The 19,499-nt window shown below is 36.1% G+C and overlaps 1 protein-coding gene across 1 annotated transcript in view; it reads left to right on the top strand.

Moving 5' to 3' along the window:
* Positions 1-17,416, top strand: part of LOC129975418 (uncharacterized PE-PGRS family protein PE_PGRS54-like) — a 31,379-nt gene extending 13,963 nt beyond the window's left edge. The window contains exons 14-26 of the mRNA XM_056088481.1: positions 874-1,092; positions 1,135-1,242; positions 1,384-1,449; positions 3,243-3,461; positions 3,504-3,611; positions 3,753-3,818; positions 5,612-5,830; positions 5,873-5,980; positions 6,374-6,439; positions 8,233-9,183; positions 10,975-11,928; positions 13,720-14,547; positions 16,341-17,416. Coding sequence (XP_055944456.1) covers positions 874-1,092; positions 1,135-1,242; positions 1,384-1,449; positions 3,243-3,461; positions 3,504-3,611; positions 3,753-3,818; positions 5,612-5,830; positions 5,873-5,980; positions 6,374-6,439; positions 8,233-9,183; positions 10,975-11,928; positions 13,720-14,547; positions 16,341-17,329 — 4,901 coding nt within the window. The 3' untranslated portion in view covers positions 17,330-17,416. The remainder of the gene's footprint in view (positions 1-873; positions 1,093-1,134; positions 1,243-1,383; positions 1,450-3,242; positions 3,462-3,503; positions 3,612-3,752; positions 3,819-5,611; positions 5,831-5,872; positions 5,981-6,373; positions 6,440-8,232; positions 9,184-10,974; positions 11,929-13,719; positions 14,548-16,340) is intronic.
* The last annotated feature ends 2,083 nt before the right edge of the window (positions 17,417-19,499 follow it).

Raw genomic sequence — 19,499 nt, forward strand, 5'->3', positions numbered from 1 at the left:
GAACTAAGTTTTAAGGAAACATATTTACAGTATAATAAAAAAATTTTAATTCTGAAGAAGATCTCTTCTATTTCATGCATCGATATTCAATTCGATAATATTCAGAGAAAATATCTTTGGGATAACTTATAAATGATATATAGACCCTTTGATTATGATAGACTCTAAAATATTGCGTTATTAAAATAATTAGGAAACCAATAATATTTCCGGGATTATTATTTATAATATATATATATCTTTACCGAATGCTCTTTAATGAAGGTATTTGAATAACAACTTATTTTCAAGAGGATATCTTAATTAAGTCATTCATTTTTATTCATAACTTGAGTGATAAACACTTCATATGTATTGACAAGATATTTCTACATAAAATATTCTAGAAAAGGCATTACAATATGCAAATCATGCACAATTATAAGATCTCTAAGCAAATTATTCCAGATGAATCAAAAGTCTCATACACATAAATAGCAGAAATTGTGTATATCTATTATTTCGAATAATGAGCATTTTTCACTTTAAAAACGAAAAGAAAACAAAGTTCAAATATTCCCAATTATTCTACAGTTAGTGATTTCCGTTCAACGCTTAATGAAGTATTTGAATATGGAAAATCGGACAAGGATTTTTCATATAAAAGTACTGAAAAATATCCAACATAAATTCACGCGTTTTCTATTGTGAAAGAAAGAAATGTTTCCTTATTCAAGTCTGCGACTTCCTAGAAATATTATATGAAATCATCAATCTGAATTATTAATTCTAATTCCTAAAAATAATGAATAATAGCTTTTAAATAATAAGCACTTCTCTTTTGCATCAATTTTGAAATAGAGAATAAAAAATATATCTCAAAATTTGATAAAGGTCCAGGAGGCCAAGGACCATACGGATCTGGACAGCAAGGACCAGGAGGTGCCGGCCAACAAGGTCCTGGCAGTCAAGGACCATACGGACCAGGTGCATCTGCCGCAGCAGCAGCCGCTGTAGGATACGGACCAGGAGCTGGACAACAAGGACCTGGAAGTCAAGGACCAGGAAGTGGCGGACAGCAAGGTCCTGGTGGTCAAGGACCATATGGACCAAGTGCAGCTGCCGCAGCAGCAGCCGCTGGAGGATATGGACCAGGAGCTGGACAACAAGGCCCAGGTGGAGCCGGACAACAAGGACCCGGATCCCAAGGACCAGGAGGTGCCGGTCAACAAGGACCAGGTGGACAAGGACCATACGGACCAGGTGCATCCGCCGCAGCAGCAGCCGCTGGAGGATACGGACCAGGAGCTGGACAACAAGGACCTGGAAGTCAAGGACCAGGAAGTGGTGGACAACAAGGACCTGGTGGTCAAGGACCTTACGGACCAAGTGCAGCCGCCGCAGCAGCAGCCGCTGGAGGCTATGGACCAGGAGCAGGACAACAAGGACCAGGAAGTGGCGGACAACAAGGTGATTTATATTTCCGTTTATACTGACTTACGTTTGGAAGTAATGGGAGGTTTATTTTAGTTATTACCATCTAAAGAAACTCACACTCTAAACGTTCTTTAATCCTTCACGTTTATTAACTTTCCAAGTTGTGTCAGTCGACGTCAAAATTGATACTCTCAGGGCGGATAATCGAAGTGTAGAAGTTCGAGTACGAAGTTCAACAAGTTTTAGGTTAAATATTAAGAACCATTAAACTAGAACTTTTAAAACATGCATTCAAATATTTTAAAAAATCAGAGAAACTGCATTAGTTTCTACACTTATTAATAAATACTAAATTTTTAAGACATTAATAAATGTGCGTTTTCCATGTGAATAAAAAATGTCACTGCCGGAAATTTGTTTAATCCAGTTTCTACAAACAGAACCAGAAAAGTCAAAGGTAAATGAGCTTTAATTAGAATAGCAACCATATTTCAATATTATACAGAGGTTCTAAATTTCAACGAAATTTTGAATTTACTAGGGAATTATATTAATGCATGAATAATCGTGAGGGTATTAATATGACTGCGAATAAAAATAATATTTTACAGTGAATCGGAAATATTTCCTTTCCTATTCTAAAGGAAAATGAAATTAAGAAATAATTGTGAAAACTTTATGTAGAGCTATAAAATTCTATAAAGGAAAGTAAATTAAAAAGACAGCGATACGGCTCCAAATAGTGAATGAAATAAAGATACTTATTAGTATTTTTAGGTTTCGCACTTTTGTTTGCGTATTATGTCAGGAATGCAATACTAATAAAATTTGAATGTATAAATATATATTACTAATTAAATGAAATTTCAGTCATTCATACAATTTTTGACCAGCATATATAATTTACTAAGATTACATTTTGAAATACTCGTTCGTATTTTACGATTTGAAGGGAACTAAGTTTTAAGGAAACATATTTACAGTATAATAAAAAAATTTTAATTCTGAAGAAGATCTCTTCTATTTCATGCATCGATATTCAATTCGATAATATTCAGAGAAAATATCTTTGGGATAACTTATAAATGATATATAGACCCTTTGATTATGATAGACTCTAAAATATTGCGTTATTAAAATAATTAGGAAACCAATAATATTTCCGGGATTATTATTTATAATATATATATATCTTTACCGAATGCTCTTTAATGAAGGTATTTGAATAACAACTTATTTTCAAGAGGATATCTTAATTAAGTCATTCATTTTTATTCATAACTTGAGTGATAAACACTTCATATGTATTGACAAGATATTTCTACATAAAATATTCTAGAAAAGGCATTACAATATGCAAATCATGCACAATTATAAGATCTCTAAGCAAATTATTCCAGATGAATCAAAAGTCTCATACACATAAATAGCAGAAATTGTGTATATCTATTATTTCGAATAATGAGCATTTTTCACTTTAAAAACGAAAAGAAAACAAAGTTCAAATATTCCCAATTATTCTACAGTTAGTGATTTCCGTTCAACGCTTAATGAAGTATTTGAATATGGAAAATCGGACAAGGATTTTTCATATAAAAGTACTGAAAAATATCCAACATAAATTCACGCGTTTTCTATTGTGAAAGAAAGAAATGTTTCCTTATTCAAGTCTGCGACTTCCTAGAAATATTATATGAAATCATCAATCTGAATTATTAATTCTAATTCCTAAAAATAATGAATAATAGCTTTTAAATAATAAGCACTTCTCTTTTGCATCAATTTTGAAATAGAGAATAAAAAATATATCTCAAAATTTGATAAAGGTCCAGGAGGCCAAGGACCATACGGATCTGGACAGCAAGGACCAGGAGGTGCCGGCCAACAAGGTCCTGGCAGTCAAGGACCATACGGACCAGGTGCATCTGCCGCAGCAGCAGCCGCTGTAGGATACGGACCAGGAGCTGGACAACAAGGACCTGGAAGTCAAGGACCAGGAAGTGGCGGACAGCAAGGTCCTGGTGGTCAAGGACCATATGGACCAAGTGCAGCTGCCGCAGCAGCAGCCGCTGGAGGATATGGACCAGGAGCTGGACAACAAGGCCCAGGTGGAGCCGGACAACAAGGACCCGGATCCCAAGGACCAGGAGGTGCCGGTCAACAAGGACCAGGTGGACAAGGACCATACGGACCAGGTGCATCCGCCGCAGCAGCAGCCGCTGGAGGATACGGACCAGGAGCTGGACAACAAGGACCTGGAAGTCAAGGACCAGGAAGTGGTGGACAACAAGGACCTGGTGGTCAAGGACCTTACGGACCAAGTGCAGCCGCCGCAGCAGCAGCCGCTGGAGGCTATGGACCAGGAGCAGGACAACAAGGACCAGGAAGTGGCGGACAACAAGGTGATTTATATTTCCGTTTATACTGACTTACGTTTGGAAGTAATGGGAGGTTTATTTTAGTTATTACCATCTAAAGAAACTCACACTCTAAACGTTCTTTAATCCTTCACGTTTATTAACTTTCCAAGTTGTGTCAGTCGACGTCAAAATTGATACTCTCAGGGCGGATAATCGAAGTGTAGAAGTTCGAGTACGAAGTTCAACAAGTTTTAGGTTAAATATTAAGAACCATTAAACTAGAACTTTTAAAACATGCATTCAAATATTTTAAAAAATCAGAGAAACTGCATTAGTTTCTACACTTATTAATAAATACTAAATTTTTAAGACATTAATAAATGTGCGTTTTCCATGTGAATAAAAAATGTCACTGCCGGAAATTTGTTTAATCCAGTTTCTACAAACAGAACCAGAAAAGTCAAAGGTAAATGAGCTTTAATTAGAATAGCAACCATATTTCAATATTATACAGAGGTTCTAAATTTCAACGAAATTTTGAATTTACTAGGGAATTATATTAATGCATGAATAATCGTGAGGGTATTAATATGACTGCGAATAAAAATAATATTTTACAGTGAATCGGAAATATTTCCTTTCCTATTCTAAAGGAAAATGAAATTAAGAAATAATTGTGAAAACTTTATGTAGAGCTATAAAATTCTATAAAGGAAAGTAAATTAAAAAGACAGCGATACGGCTCCAAATAGTGAATGAAATAAAGATACTTATTAGTATTTTTAGGTTTCGCACTTTTGTTTGCGTATTATGTCAGGAATGCAATACTAATAAAATTTGAATGTATAAATATATATTACTAATTAAATGAAATTTCAGTCATTCATACAATTTTTGACCAGCATATATAATTTACTAAGATTACATTTTGAAATACTCGTTCGTATTTTACGATTTGAAGGGAACTAAGTTTTAAGGAAACATATTTACAGTATAATAAAAAAATTTTAATTCTGAAGAAGATCTCTTCTATTTCATGCATCGATATTCAATTCGATAATATTCAGAGAAAATATCTTTGGGATAACTTATAAATGATATATAGACCCTTTGATTATGATAGACTCTAAAATATTGCGTTATTAAAATAATTAGGAAACCAATAATATTTCCGGGATTATTATTTATAATATATATATATCTTTACCGAATGCTCTTTAATGAAGGTATTTGAATAACAACTTATTTTCAAGAGGATATCTTAATTAAGTCATTCATTTTTATTCATAACTTGAGTGATAAACACTTCATATGTATTGACAAGATATTTCTACATAAAATATTCTAGAAAAGGCATTACAATATGCAAATCATGCACAATTATAAGATCTCTAAGCAAATTATTCCAGATGAATCAAAAGTCTCATACACATAAATAGCAGAAATTGTGTATATCTATTATTTCGAATAATGAGCATTTTTCACTTTAAAAACGAAAAGAAAACAAAGTTCAAATATTCCCAATTATTCTACAGTTAGTGATTTCCGTTCAACGCTTAATGAAGTATTTGAATATGGAAAATCGGACAAGGATTTTTCATATAAAAGTACTGAAAAATATCCAACATAAATTCACGCGTTTTCTATTGTGAAAGAAAGAAATGTTTCCTTATTCAAGTCTGCGACTTCCTAGAAATATTATATGAAATCATCAATCTGAATTATTAATTCTAATTCCTAAAAATAATGAATAATAGCTTTTAAATAATAAGCACTTCTCTTTTGCATCAATTTTGAAATAGAGAATAAAAAATATATCTCAAAATTTGATAAAGGTCCAGGAGGCCAAGGACCATACGGATCTGGACAGCAAGGACCAGGAGGTGCCGGCCAACAAGGTCCTGGCAGTCAAGGACCATACGGACCAGGTGCATCTGCCGCAGCAGCAGCCGCTGTAGGATACGGACCAGGAGCTGGACAACAAGGACCTGGAAGTCAAGGACCAGGAAGTGGCGGACAGCAAGGTCCTGGTGGTCAAGGACCATATGGACCAAGTGCAGCTGCCGCAGCAGCAGCCGCTGGAGGATATGGACCAGGAGCTGGACAACAAGGCCCAGGTGGAGCCGGACAACAAGGACCCGAATCCCAAGGACCAGGAGGTGCCGGTCAACAAGGACCAGGTGCACAAGGACCATACGGACCAGGTGCATCCGCCGCAGCAGCAGCCGCTGGAGGATACGGACCAGGAGCTGGACAACAAGGACCTGGAAGTCAAGGACCAGGAAGTGGTGGACAACAAGGACCTGGTGGTCAAGGACCTTATGGACCAAGTGCAGCCGCCGCAGCAGCAGCCGCTGGAGGCTATGGACCTGGAGCTGGACAACAAGGACCTGGAAGTCAAGGACCAGGAAGTGGTGGACAACAAGGACCTGGTGGTCAAGGACCTTATGGACCAAGTGCAGCCGCCGCAGCAGCAGCCGCTGGAGGCTATGGACCTGGAGCTGGACAACAAGGACCTGGAAGTCAAGGACCAGGAAGTGGTGGACAACAAGGACCTGGTGGTCAAGGACCTTACGGACCAAGTGCAGCCGCCGCAGCAGCAGCCGCTGGAGGCTATGGACCAGGAGCAGGACAACAAGGACCAGGAAGTGGCGGACAACAAGGTGATTTATATTTCCGTTTATACTGACTTACGTTTGGAAGTAATGGGAGGTTTATTTTAGTTATTACCATCTAAAGAAACTCACACTCTAAACGTTCTTTAATCCTTCACGTTTATTAACTTTCCAAGTTGTGTCAGTCGACGTCAAAATTGATACTCTCAGGGCGGATAATCGAAGTGTAGAAGTTCGAGTACGAAGTTCAACAAGTTTTAGGTTAAATATTAAGAACCATTAAACTAGAACTTTTAAAACATGCATTCAAATATTTTAAAAAATCAGAGAAACTGCATTAGTTTCTACACTTATTAATAAATACTAAATTTTTAAGACATTAATAAATGTGCGTTTTCCATGTGAATAAAAAATGTCACTGCCGGAAATTTGTTTAATCCAGTTTCTACAAACAGAACCAGAAAAGTCAAAGGTAAATGAGCTTTAATTAGAATAGCAACCATATTTCAATATTATACAGAGGTTCTAAATTTCAACGAAATTTTGAATTTACTAGGGAATTATATTAATGCATGAATAATCGTGAGGGTATTAATATGACTGCGAATAAAAATAATATTTTACAGTGAATCGGAAATATTTCCTTTCCTATTCTAAAGGAAAATGAAATTAAGAAATAATTGTGAAAACTTTATGTAGAGCTATAAAATTCTATAAAGGAAAGTAAATTAAAAAGACAGCGATACGGCTCCAAATAGTGAATGAAATAAAGATACTTATTAGTAGTTTTAGATTTCGCACTTTTGTTTGCGTATTATGTCAGGAATGCAATACTAATAAAATTTGAATGTATAAATATATATTACTAATTAAATGAAATTTCAGTCATTCATACAATTTTTGACCAGCATATATAATTTACTAAGATTACATTTTGAAATACTCGTTCGTATTTTACGATTTGAAGGGAACTAAGTTTTAAGGAAACATATTTACAGTATAATAAAAAAATTTTAATTCTGAAGAAGATCTCTTCTATTTCATGCATCGATATTCAATTCGATAATATTCAGAGAAAATATCTTTGGGATAACTTATAAATGATATATAGACCCTTTGATTATGATAGACTCTAAAATATTGCGTTATTAAAATAATTAGGAAACCAATAATATTTCCGGGATTATTATTTATAATATATATATATCTTTACCGAATGCTCTTTAATGAAGGTATTTGAATAACAACTTATTTTCAAGAGGATATCTTAATTAAGTCATTCATTTTTATTCATAACTTGAGTGATAAACACTTCATATGTATTGACAAGATATTTCTACATAAAATATTCTAGAAAAGGCATTACAATATGCAAATCATGCACAATTATAAGATCTCTAAGCAAATTATTCCAGATGAATCAAAAGTCTCATACACATAAATAGCAGAAATTGTGTATATCTATTATTTCAAATAATAGGAATTTTTCACTTTAAAAACGAAAAGAAAACAAAGGTCAAATTTTTCCAATTATTCTACAGAAAATGATTTCCTTTCAACGCTTAATGAAGTATTTGAATATGGAAAATTGGACAAGAATTTTTCATATAAAAGTACTGAAAAATATCCAACATAAATTCACGCGTTTTCTATTGTAAAAGAAAGAAATGTTTCCATATTCAAGTCTGCGACTTCCTAGAAATATTATATGAAATTATCAATCTGAATTATTAATTCTAATTCCTAGAAATAATAAATAATAGCTTTTAAATAATAAGCGCTTCTCTTTTGCATCAATTTTGAAATAGAGAATAAAAAATATATCTCAAAATTTGATAAAGGTCCAGGAGGCCAAGGACCATACGGATCTGGACAGCAAGGACCAGGAGGTGCCGGCCAACAAGGTCCTGGCAGTCAAGGACCATACGGACCAGGTGCATCTGCCGCAGCAGCAGCCGCTGTAGGATACGGACCAGGAGCTGGACAACAAGGACCTGGAAGTCAAGGACCAGGAAGTGGCGGACAGCAAGGTCCTGGTGGTCAAGGACCATATGGACCAAGTGCAGCTGCCGCAGCAGCAGCCGCTGGAGGATATGGACCAGGAGCTGGACAACAAGGCCCAGGTGGAGCCGGACAACAAGGACCCGGATCCCAAGGACCAGGAGGTGCCGGTCAACAAGGACCAGGTGGACAAGGACCATACGGACCAGGTGCATCCGCCGCAGCAGCCGCTGGAGGATACGGACCAGGAGCTGGACAACAAGGACCTGGAAGTCAAGGACCAGGAAGTGGTGGACAACAAGGACCTGGTGGTCAAGGACCTTATGGACCAAGTGCAGCCGCCGCAGCAGCAGCCGCTGGAGGCTATGGACCAGGGGCTGGACAACAAGGACCTGGAAGTCAAGGACCAGGAAGTGGTGGACAACAAGGACCTGGTGGTCAAGGACCTTATGGACCAAGTGCAGCCGCCGCAGCAGCAGCCGCTGGAGGCTATGGACCTGGAGCTGGACAACAAGGACCTGGAAGTCAAGGACCAGGAAGTGGTGGACAACAAGGACCTGGTGGTCAAGGACCTTATGGACCAAGTGCAGCCGCCGCAGCAGCAGCCGCTGGAGGCTATGGACCTGGAGCTGGACAACAAGGACCTGGAAGTCAAGGACCAGGAAGTGGTGGACAACAAGGACCTGGTGGTCAAGGACCTTACGGACCAAGTGCAGCCGCCGCAGCAGCAGCCGCTGGAGGCTATGGACCAGGAGCAGGACAACAAGGACCAGGAAGTGGCGGACAACAAGGTGATTTATATTTCCGTTTATACTGACTTACGTTTGGAAGTAATGGGAGGTTTATTTTAGTTATTACCATCTAAAGAAACTCACACTCTAAACGTTCTTTAATCCTTCACGTTTATTAACTTTCCAAGTTGTGTCAGTCGACGTCAAAATTGATACTCTCAGGGCGGATAATCGAAGTGTAGAAGTTCGAGTACGAAGTTCAACAAGTTTTAGGTTAAATATTAAGAACCATTAAACTAGAACTTTTAAAACATGCATTCAAATATTTTAAAAAATCAGAGAAACTGCATTAGTTTCTACACTTATTAATAAATACTAAATTTTTAAGACATTAATAAATGTGCGTTTTCCATGTGAATAAAAAATGTCACTGCCGGAAATTTGTTTAATCCAGTTTCTACAAACAGAACCAGAAAAGTCAAAGGTAAATGAGCTTTAATTAGAATAGCAACCATATTTCAATATTATACAGAGGTTCTAAATTTCAACGAAATTTTGAATTTACTAGGGAATTATATTAATGCATGAATAATCGTGAGGGTATTAATATGACTGCGAATAAAAATAATATTTTACAGTGAATCGGAAATATTTCCTTTCCTATTCTAAAGGAAAATGAAATTAAGAAATAATTGTGAAAACTTTATGTAGAGCTATAAAATTCTATAAAGGAAAGTAAATTAAAAAGACAGCGATACGGCTCCAAATAGTGAATGAAATAAAGATACTTATTAGTAGTTTTAGATTTCGCACTTTTGTTTGCGTATTATGTCAGGAATGCAATACTAATAAAATTTGAATGTATAAATATATATTACTAATTAAATGAAATTTCAGTCATTCATACAATTTTTGACCAGCATATATAATTTACTAAGATTACATTTTGAAATACTCGTTCGTATTTTACGATTTGAAGGGAACTAAGTTTTAAGGAAACATATTTACAGTATAATAAAAAAATTTTAATTCTGAAGAAGATCTCTTCTATTTCATGCATCGATATTCAATTCGATAATATTCAGAGAAAATATCTTTGGGATAACTTATAAATGATATATAGACCCTTTGATTATGATACTCTAAAATATTGCGTTATTAAAATAATTAGGAAACCAATAATATTTCCGGGATTATTATTTATAATATATATATATCTTTACCGAATGCTCTTTAATGAAGGTATTTGAATAACAACTTATTTTCAAGAGGATATCTTAATTAAGTCATTCATTTTTATTCATAACTTGAGTGATAAACACTTCATATGTATTGACAAGATATTTCTACATAAAATATTCTAGAAAAGGCATTACAATATGCAAATCATGCACAATTATAAGATCACTAAGCAAATTATTCCAGATGAATCAAAAGTCTCATACACATAAATAGCAGAAATGGTGTATGTGCATTATTTCAAATAATAGGAATTTTTCACTTTAAAAACGAAAAGAAAACAAAGGTCAAATTTTTCCAATTATTCTACAGAAAATGATTTCCTTTCAACGCTTAATGAAGTATTTGAATATGGAAAATTGGACAAGAATTTTTCATATAAAAGTACTGAAAAATATCCAACATAAATTCACGCGTTTTCTATTGTAAAAGAAAGAAATGTTTCCATATTCAAGTCTGCGACTTCCTAGAAATATTATATGAAATTATCAATCTGAATTATTAATTCTAATTCCTAGAAATAATAAATAATAGCTTTTAAATAATAAGCGCTTCTCTTTTGCATCAATTTTGAAATAGAGAATAAAAAATATATCTCAAAATTTGATAAAGGTCCAGGAGGCCAAGGACCATACGGATCTGGACAGCAAGGACCAGGAGGTGCCGGCCAACAAGGTCCTGGCAGTCAAGGACCATACGGACCAGGTGCATCTGCCGCAGCAGCAGCCGCTGTAGGATACGGACCAGGAGCTGGACAACAAGGACCTGGAAGTCAAGGACCAGGAAGTGGCGGACAGCAAGGTCCTGGTGGTCAAGGACCATATGGACCAAGTGCAGCTGCCGCAGCAGCAGCCGCTGGAGGATATGGACCAGGAGCTGGACAACAAGGCCCAGGTGGAGCCGGACAACAAGGACCCGGATCCCAAGGACCAGGAGGTGCCGGTCAACAAGGACCAGGTGGACAAGGACCATACGGACCAGGTGCATCCGCCGCAGCAGCAGCCGCTGGAGGATACGGACCAGGAGCTGGACAACAAGGACCTGGAAGTCAAGGACCAGGAAGTGGTGGACAACAAGGACCTGGTGGTCAAGGACCTTATGGACCAAGTGCAGCCGCCGCAGCAGCAGCCGCTGGAGGCTATGGACCAGGGGCTGGACAACAAGGACCTGGAAGTCAAGGACCAGGAAGTGGTGGACAACAAGGACCTGGTGGTCAAGGACCTTATGGACCAAGTGCAGCCGCCGCAGCAGCAGCCGCTGGAGGCTATGGACCTGGAGCTGGACAACAAGGACCTGGAAGTCAAGGACCAGGAAGTGGTGGACAACAAGGACCTGGTGGTCAAGGACCTTATGGACCAAGTGCAGCCGCCGCAGCAGCAGCCGCTGGAGGCTATGGACCTGGAGCTGGACAACAAGGACCTGGAAGTCAAGGACCAGGAAGTGGTGGACAACAAGGACCTGGTGGTCAAGGACCTTACGGACCAAGTGCAGCCGCCGCAGCAGCAGCCGCTGGAGGCTATGGACCAGGAGCAGGACAACAAGGACCAGGAAGTGGCGGACAACAAGGTGATTTATATTTCCGTTTATACTGACTTACGTTTGGAAGTAATGGGAGGTTTATTTTAGTTATTACCATCTAAAGAAACTCACACTCTAAACGTTCTTTAATCCTTCACGTTTATTAACTTTCCAAGTTGTGTCAGTCGACGTCAAAATTGATACTCTCAGGGCGGATAATCGAAGTGTAGAAGTTCGAGTACGAAGTTCAACAAGTTTTAGGTTAAATATTAAGAACCATTAAACTAGAACTTTTAAAACATGCATTCAAATATTTTAAAAAATCAGAGAAACTGCATTAGTTTCTACACTTATTAATAAATACTAAATTTTTAAGACATTAATAAATGTGCGTTTTCCATGTGAATAAAAAATGTCACTGCCGGAAATTTGTTTAATCCAGTTTCTACAAACAGAACCAGAAAAGTCAAAGGTAAATGAGCTTTAATTAGAATAGCAACCATATTTCAATATTATACAGAGGTTCTAAATTTCAACGAAATTTTGAATTTACTAGGGAATTATATTAATGCATGAATAATCGTGAGGGTATTAATATGACTGCGAATAAAAATAATATTTTACAGTGAATCGGAAATATTTCCTTTCCTATTCTAAAGGAAAATGAAATTAAGAAATAATTGTGAAAACTTTATGTAGAGCTATAAAATTCTATAAAGGAAAGTAAATTAAAAAGACAGCGATACGGCTCCAAATAGTGAATGAAATAAAGATACTTATTAGTAGTTTTAGATTTCGCACTTTTGTTTGCGTATTATGTCAGGAATGCAATACTAATAAAATTTGAATGTATAAATATATATTACTAATTAAATGAAATTTCAGTCATTCATACAATTTTTGACCAGCATATATAATTTACTAAGATTACATTTTGAAATACTCGTTCGTATTTTACGATTTGAAGGGAACTAAGTTTTAAGGAAACATATTTACAGTATAATAAAAAAATTTTAATTCTGAAGAAGATCTCTTCTATTTCATGCATCGATATTCAATTCGATAATATTCAGAGAAAATATCTTTGGGATAACTTATAAATGATATATAGACCCTTTGATTATGATACTCTAAAATATTGCGTTATTAAAATAATTAGGAAACCAATAATATTTCCGGGATTATTATTTATAATATATATATATCTTTACCGAATGCTCTTTAATGAAGGTATTTGAATAACAACTTATTTTCAAGAGGATATCTTAATTAAGTCATTCATTTTTATTCATAACTTGAGTGATAAACACTTCATATGTATTGACAAGATATTTCTACATAAAATATTCTAGAAAAGGCATTACAATATGCAAATCATGCACAATTATAAGATCTCTAAGCAAATTATTCCAGATGAATCAAAAGTCTCATACACATAAATAGCAGAAATTGTGTATATCTATTATTTCGAATAATGAGCATTTTTCACTTTAAAAACGAAAAGAAAACAAAGTTCAAATATTCCCAATTATTCTACAGTTAGTGATTTCCGTTCAACGCTTAATGAAGTATTTGAATATGGAAAATCGGACAAGGATTTTTCATATAAAAGTACTGAAAAATATCCAACATAAATTCACGCGTTTTCTATTGTGAAAGAAAGAAATGTTTCCTTATTCAAGTCTGCGACTTCCTAGAAATATTATATGAAATCATCAATCTGAATTATTAATTCTAACTCCTAAAAATAATGAATAATAGCTTTTAAATAATAAGCACTTCTCTTTTGCATCAATTTTGAAATAGAGAATAAAAAATATATCTCAAAATTTGATAAAGGTCCAGGAGGCCAAGGACCATACGGATCTGGACAGCAAGGACCAGGAGGTGCCGGCCAACAAGGTCCTGGCAGTCAAGGACCATACGGACCAGGTGCATCTGCCGCAGCAGCAGCCGCTGTAGGATACGGACCAGGAGCTGGACAACAAGGACCTGGAAGTCAAGGACCAGGAAGTGGCGGACAGCAAGCTCCTGGTGGTCAAGGACCATATGGACCAAGTGCAGCTGCCGCAGCAGCAGCCGCTGGAGGATATGGACCAGGAGCTGGACAACAAGGCCCAGGTGGAGCCGGACAACAAGGACCCGGATCCCAAGGACCAGGAGGTGCCGGTCAACAAGGACCAGGTGGACAAGGACCATACGGACCAGGTGCATCCGCCGCAGCAGCAGCCGCTGGAGGATACGGACCAGGAGCTGGACAACAAGGACCTGGAAGTCAAGGACCAGGAAGTGGTGGACAACAAGGACCTGGTGGTCAAGGACCTTATGGACCAAGTGCAGCCGCCGCAGCAGCAGCCGCTGGAGGCTATGGACCTGGAGCTGGACAACAAGGACCTGGAAGTCAAGGACCAGGAAGTGGTGGACAACAAGGACCTGGTGGTCAAGGACCTTATGGACCAAGTGCAGCCGCCGCAGCAGCAGCCGCTGGAGGCTATGGACCTGGAGCTGGACAACAAGGACCTGGAAGTCAAGGACCAGGAAGTGGTGGACAACAAGGACCTGGTGGTCAAGGACCTTACGGACCAAGTGCAGCCGCCGCAGCGGCAGCCGCTGGAGGCTATGGACCAGGAGCAGGACAACAAGGACCAGGAAGTGGCGGACAACAAGGTGATTTATATTTCCGTTTATACTGACTTACGTTTGGAAGTAATGGGAGGTTTATTTTAGTTATTACCATCTAAAGAAACTCACACTCTAAACGTTCTTTAATCCTTCACGTTTATTAACTTTCCAAGTTGTGTCAGTCGACGTCAAAATTGATACTCTCAGGGCGGATAATCGAAGTGTAGAAGTTCGAGTACGAAGTTCAACAAGTTTTAGGTTAAATATTAAGAACCATTAAACTAGAACTTTTAAAACATGCATTCAAATATTTTAAAAAATCAGAGAAACTGCATTAGTTTCTACACTTATTAATAAATACTAAATTTTTAAGACATTAATAAATGTGCGTTTTCCATGTGAATAAAAAATGTCACTGCCGGAAATTTGTTTAATCCAGTTTCTACAAACAGAACCAGAAAAGTCAAAGGTAAATGAGCTTTAATTAGAATAGCAACCATATTTCAATATTATACAGAGGTTCTAAATTTCAACGAAATTTTGAATTTACTAGGGAATTATATTAATGCATGAATAATCGTGAGGGTATTAATATGACTGCGAATAAAAATAATATTTTACAGTGAATCGGAAATATTTCCTTTCCTATTCTAAAGGAAAATGAAATTAAGAAATAATTGTGAAAACTTTATGTAGAGCTATAAAATTCTATAAAGGAAAGTAAATTAAAAAGACAGCGATACGGCTCCAAATAGTGAATGAAATAAAGATACTTATTAGTAGTTTTAGATTTCGCACTTTTGTTTGCGTATTATGTCAGGAATGCAATACTAATAAAATTTGAATGTATAAATATATATTACTAATTAAATGAAATTTCAGTCATTCATACAATTTTTGACCAGCATATATAATTTACTAAGATTACATTTTGAAATACTCGTTCGTATTTTACGATTTGAAGGGAACTAAGTTTTAAGGAAACATATTTACAGTATAATAAAAAAATTTTAATTCTGAAGAAGATCTCTTCTATTTCATGCATCGATATTCAATTCGATAATATTCAGAGAAAATATCTTTGGGATAACTTATAAATGATATATAGACCCTTTGATTATGATAGACTCTAAAATATTGCGTTATTAAAATAATTAGGAAACCAATAATATTTCCGGGATTATTATTTATAATATATATATATCTTTACCGAATGCTCTTTAATGAAGGTATTTGAATAACAACTTATTTTCAAGAGGATATCTTAATTAAGTCATTCATTTTTATTCATAACTTGAGTGATAAACACTTCATATGTATTGACAAGATATTTCTACATAAAATATTCTAGAAAAGGCATTACAATATGCAAATCATGCACAATTATAAGATCTCTAAGCAAATTATTCCAGATGAATCAAAAGTCTCATACACATAAATAGCAGAAATGGTGTATGTGCATTATTTCAAATAATAGGAATTTTTCACTTTAAAAACGAAAAGAAAACAAAGGTCAAATTTTTCCAATTATTCTACAGAAAATGATTTCCTTTCAACGCTTAATGAAGTATTTGAATATGGAAAATTGGACAAGAATTTTTCATATAAAAGTACTGAAAAATATCCAACATAAATTCACGCGTTTTCTATTGTAAAAGAAAGAAATGTTTCCATATTCAAGTCTGCGACTTCCTAGAAATATTATATGAAATTATCAATCTGAATTATTAATTCTAATTCCTAGAAATAATAAATAATAGCTTTTAAATAATAAGCGCTTCTCTTTTGCATCAATTTTGAAATAGAGAATAAAAAATATATCTCAAAATTTGATAAAGGTCCAGGAGGCCAAGGACCATACGGATCTGGACAGCAAGGACCAGGAGGTGCCGGCCAACAAGGTCCTGGCAGTCAAGGACCATACGGACCAGGTGCATCTGCCGCAGCAGCAGCCGCTGTAGGATACGGACCAGGAGCTGGACAACAAGGACCTGGAAGTCAAGGACCAGGAAGTGGCGGACAGCAAGGTCCTGGTGGTCAAGGACCATATGGACCAAGTGCAGCTGCCGCAGCAGCAGCCGCTGGAGGATATGGACCAGGAGCTGGACAACAAGGACCTGGAAGTCAAGGACCAGGAAGTGGCGGACAGCAAGGTCCTGGTGGTCAAGGACCATATGGACCAAGTGCTGCCGCCGCATCAGCAGCCGCTGGAGGCTATGGACCTGGCGCTGGACAACAAGGACCTGGAAGTCAAGGACCAGGAAGTGGTGGACAACAAGGACCTGGTGGTCAAGGACCTTACGGACCAAGTGCAGCCGCCGCAGCAGCAGCCGCTGGAGGCTATGGACCTGGAGCTGGACAACAAGGACCTGGAAGTCAAGGACCAGGAAGTGGTGGACAACAAGGACCTGGTGGTCAAGGACCTTACGGACCAAGTGCCGCCGCCGCAGCAGCAGCCGCTGGAGGCTATGGACAAGGAGCTGGACAACAAGGACCAAGAAGTCAGGCACCTGTTGCATCCGCAGCAGCTTCTCGCCTTTCTTCTCCTCAAGCCAGTTCTAGAGTTTCATCTGCTGTGTCTACTTTGGTGTCGAGTGGTCCTACGAATCCTGCCGCACTCTCTAATGCTATCAGTAGCGTTGTATCACAAGTTAGTGCAAGTAATCCTGGTCTTTCTGGTTGCGATGTACTTGTACAAGCATTGTTGGAAATCGTATCAGCCCTTGTACACATCCTCGGGTCTTCTAGCATTGGGCAAATTAATTACGCCGCGTCTTCTCAATATGCCCAGATGGTAGGGAATTCTGTAACTCAAGCTCTTGGTTAATGTTCTTGTATATGATTACAAAATATTTTGTCTAATTATGGTACATTTGTAATCTTTCTAAATAAATTCTGAAGCATATTAATACGATCTGAGTCTGTTTATTTTTTGAAAATTTATATAAATTTATTTCTAATCGGTATTCATATCATTTTAATGTATTGGACACATTTTCACTCTAATTTTTCGTACTTTTTTTAGTTTTCAATCTACCACAAATCCTTTTATGTTCCTGAATATTTCCCAGATTTTAAATATGGATAATTGTATTTTGTTTAACATTCTAATGTATTAGAAACTACAGCAATTTGTACTTCAAATATATTATTATTTTTCCTCTGTATTTCATTTTTCAATTCCTACTATTAGTTCACACACTCTCTCTATATATATATATATATCTTGTTTAAAATTTTCAATCGTTAATAAAATACTTTTTATTCATCCACTCAAGTTCAAATACATTTTTTAAACTTGTAGTGGATGACACTTGATGTTAATAAGGTTTTTTTCAAACATTAATTAATTAATTAAATTTGTCCAGTAATTTCTATTTGGTCGCGAAATTTGCCAAATCCATCGCCATGTCGCCAAATGGTCACCAAGCTCAATTTTGCCACTTAATATTGTAATTCTGTCATACGTATATACATATTTATATAAATTGTAATTATTTAATAAAAAGTAACTAAAATTAAAACAATTGTTGACCTAAGTAGGAATTGACTTAAAGATTTTTTTATATATTACTTATTATTAGTAGGCTCGTGTAAATTCAGCAAAGTAATATATCTAGTGAATATGTACTTTGAACTCGATAGAAATTATTAAATCATTTTAATTCAAACAACCATATTTAAAACCAAAATATTTATATATGTATGATAAAAAATTAAAGTTTGAATATTAGTAAATGAAATGTACTTCATTATTGTATGAGAATTATATCTGAATCCGGCATTTTACCTTTTTTTCTTTTTATGAATTCATGACAATTAACTTCAATCTATAAAAAAATATTTCCAAAGTGTTCAGTATAAGCTCTGTAGGTTTCAAAACGTAAAATTTATCTCAAATGCATTAATCGCCTATAAAAGCGTATCTCGTACTCCAAATCATGCTCCCAAAAGCAAAAAAGAAAGCGAATTCTAATTTTGGATTATATAAAAAATTATTTTTTCTTGTAAATAATTATTTGTATAAAATGACGTCAACTTGAAACTTGTTCCTACTGTAAATAAAAATTATACCTTTACCTAAATTGAACCAAAAAAAACCGTGTAGAGAACCCCAATTTTTTTTCACATTACACTCCTTTGTTTAGACATACTGTACCCATTCTTGATAATGGCAAAATATGCAATAAGCAGCTTCCTTCCAATTTGTATAAAAAACAAGAAAGAGCAGCTTATTGTATTAAACAATCTTCTTCAAATAAAGATTATCTCAAAAATCATGGAAAATAGCCAACCAATGCACGTACCCGAAGATTTGAATTAATAACTTTATTTTCTAATGGCTAGAATAATGACAGATGATAAATTCAGTTTTTGTTCATCTAAGGCAAAAGATGACATCCACGAGCGAAATTCCTCTTATTCCATATCGTAAATCACACTTAGATTTCTCTGTTAATCATTGCAAACGAACGATAATAATCTAAATTGAATTTCAAAAGTATTTCATTGACATTATTGAAGCATAAATTGGTTTAATCCTTACAATTTAAATTGCTTTAGTCGTGTTGAATTAATTGACATTTTCACACTTTGCAATCAGGGTTTTTAATTTTATACTTATGAGTATGAACATATTTGATCTTAATGATTTTATTATCTGCTCTTATTTATTACCCTATTTTTTATGCTGCGTGGCCAGATCTGGCAATTGCACCATGAATATTAATATACACGCCGACAAATGGAAGTAGTTAAATATATTATTTTAATTAAAAATCTGTAAGTTCATACAGCATTGGCGATTTATCAACCTAAAGAGATGCCAGATTTTGAGCATATTTAATTTTTGGTGTATGGATTTTGCATTATGCGTGACGCTATAATTCTAATCTCACATTTTGACCGTTAGCGACTCAGCATTTGAACTGAAAGCGTTGTTGCTATTAGCGATAGCGAGGATCGAACTCGCAACCTTATGGTTCGTAGCCGAGTAA

Source organism: Argiope bruennichi, chromosome 7, assembly GCF_947563725.1.
Source record: "Argiope bruennichi chromosome 7, qqArgBrue1.1, whole genome shotgun sequence".
Classification (NCBI taxonomy): Eukaryota; Metazoa; Arthropoda; class Arachnida; order Araneae; family Araneidae; genus Argiope; species Argiope bruennichi.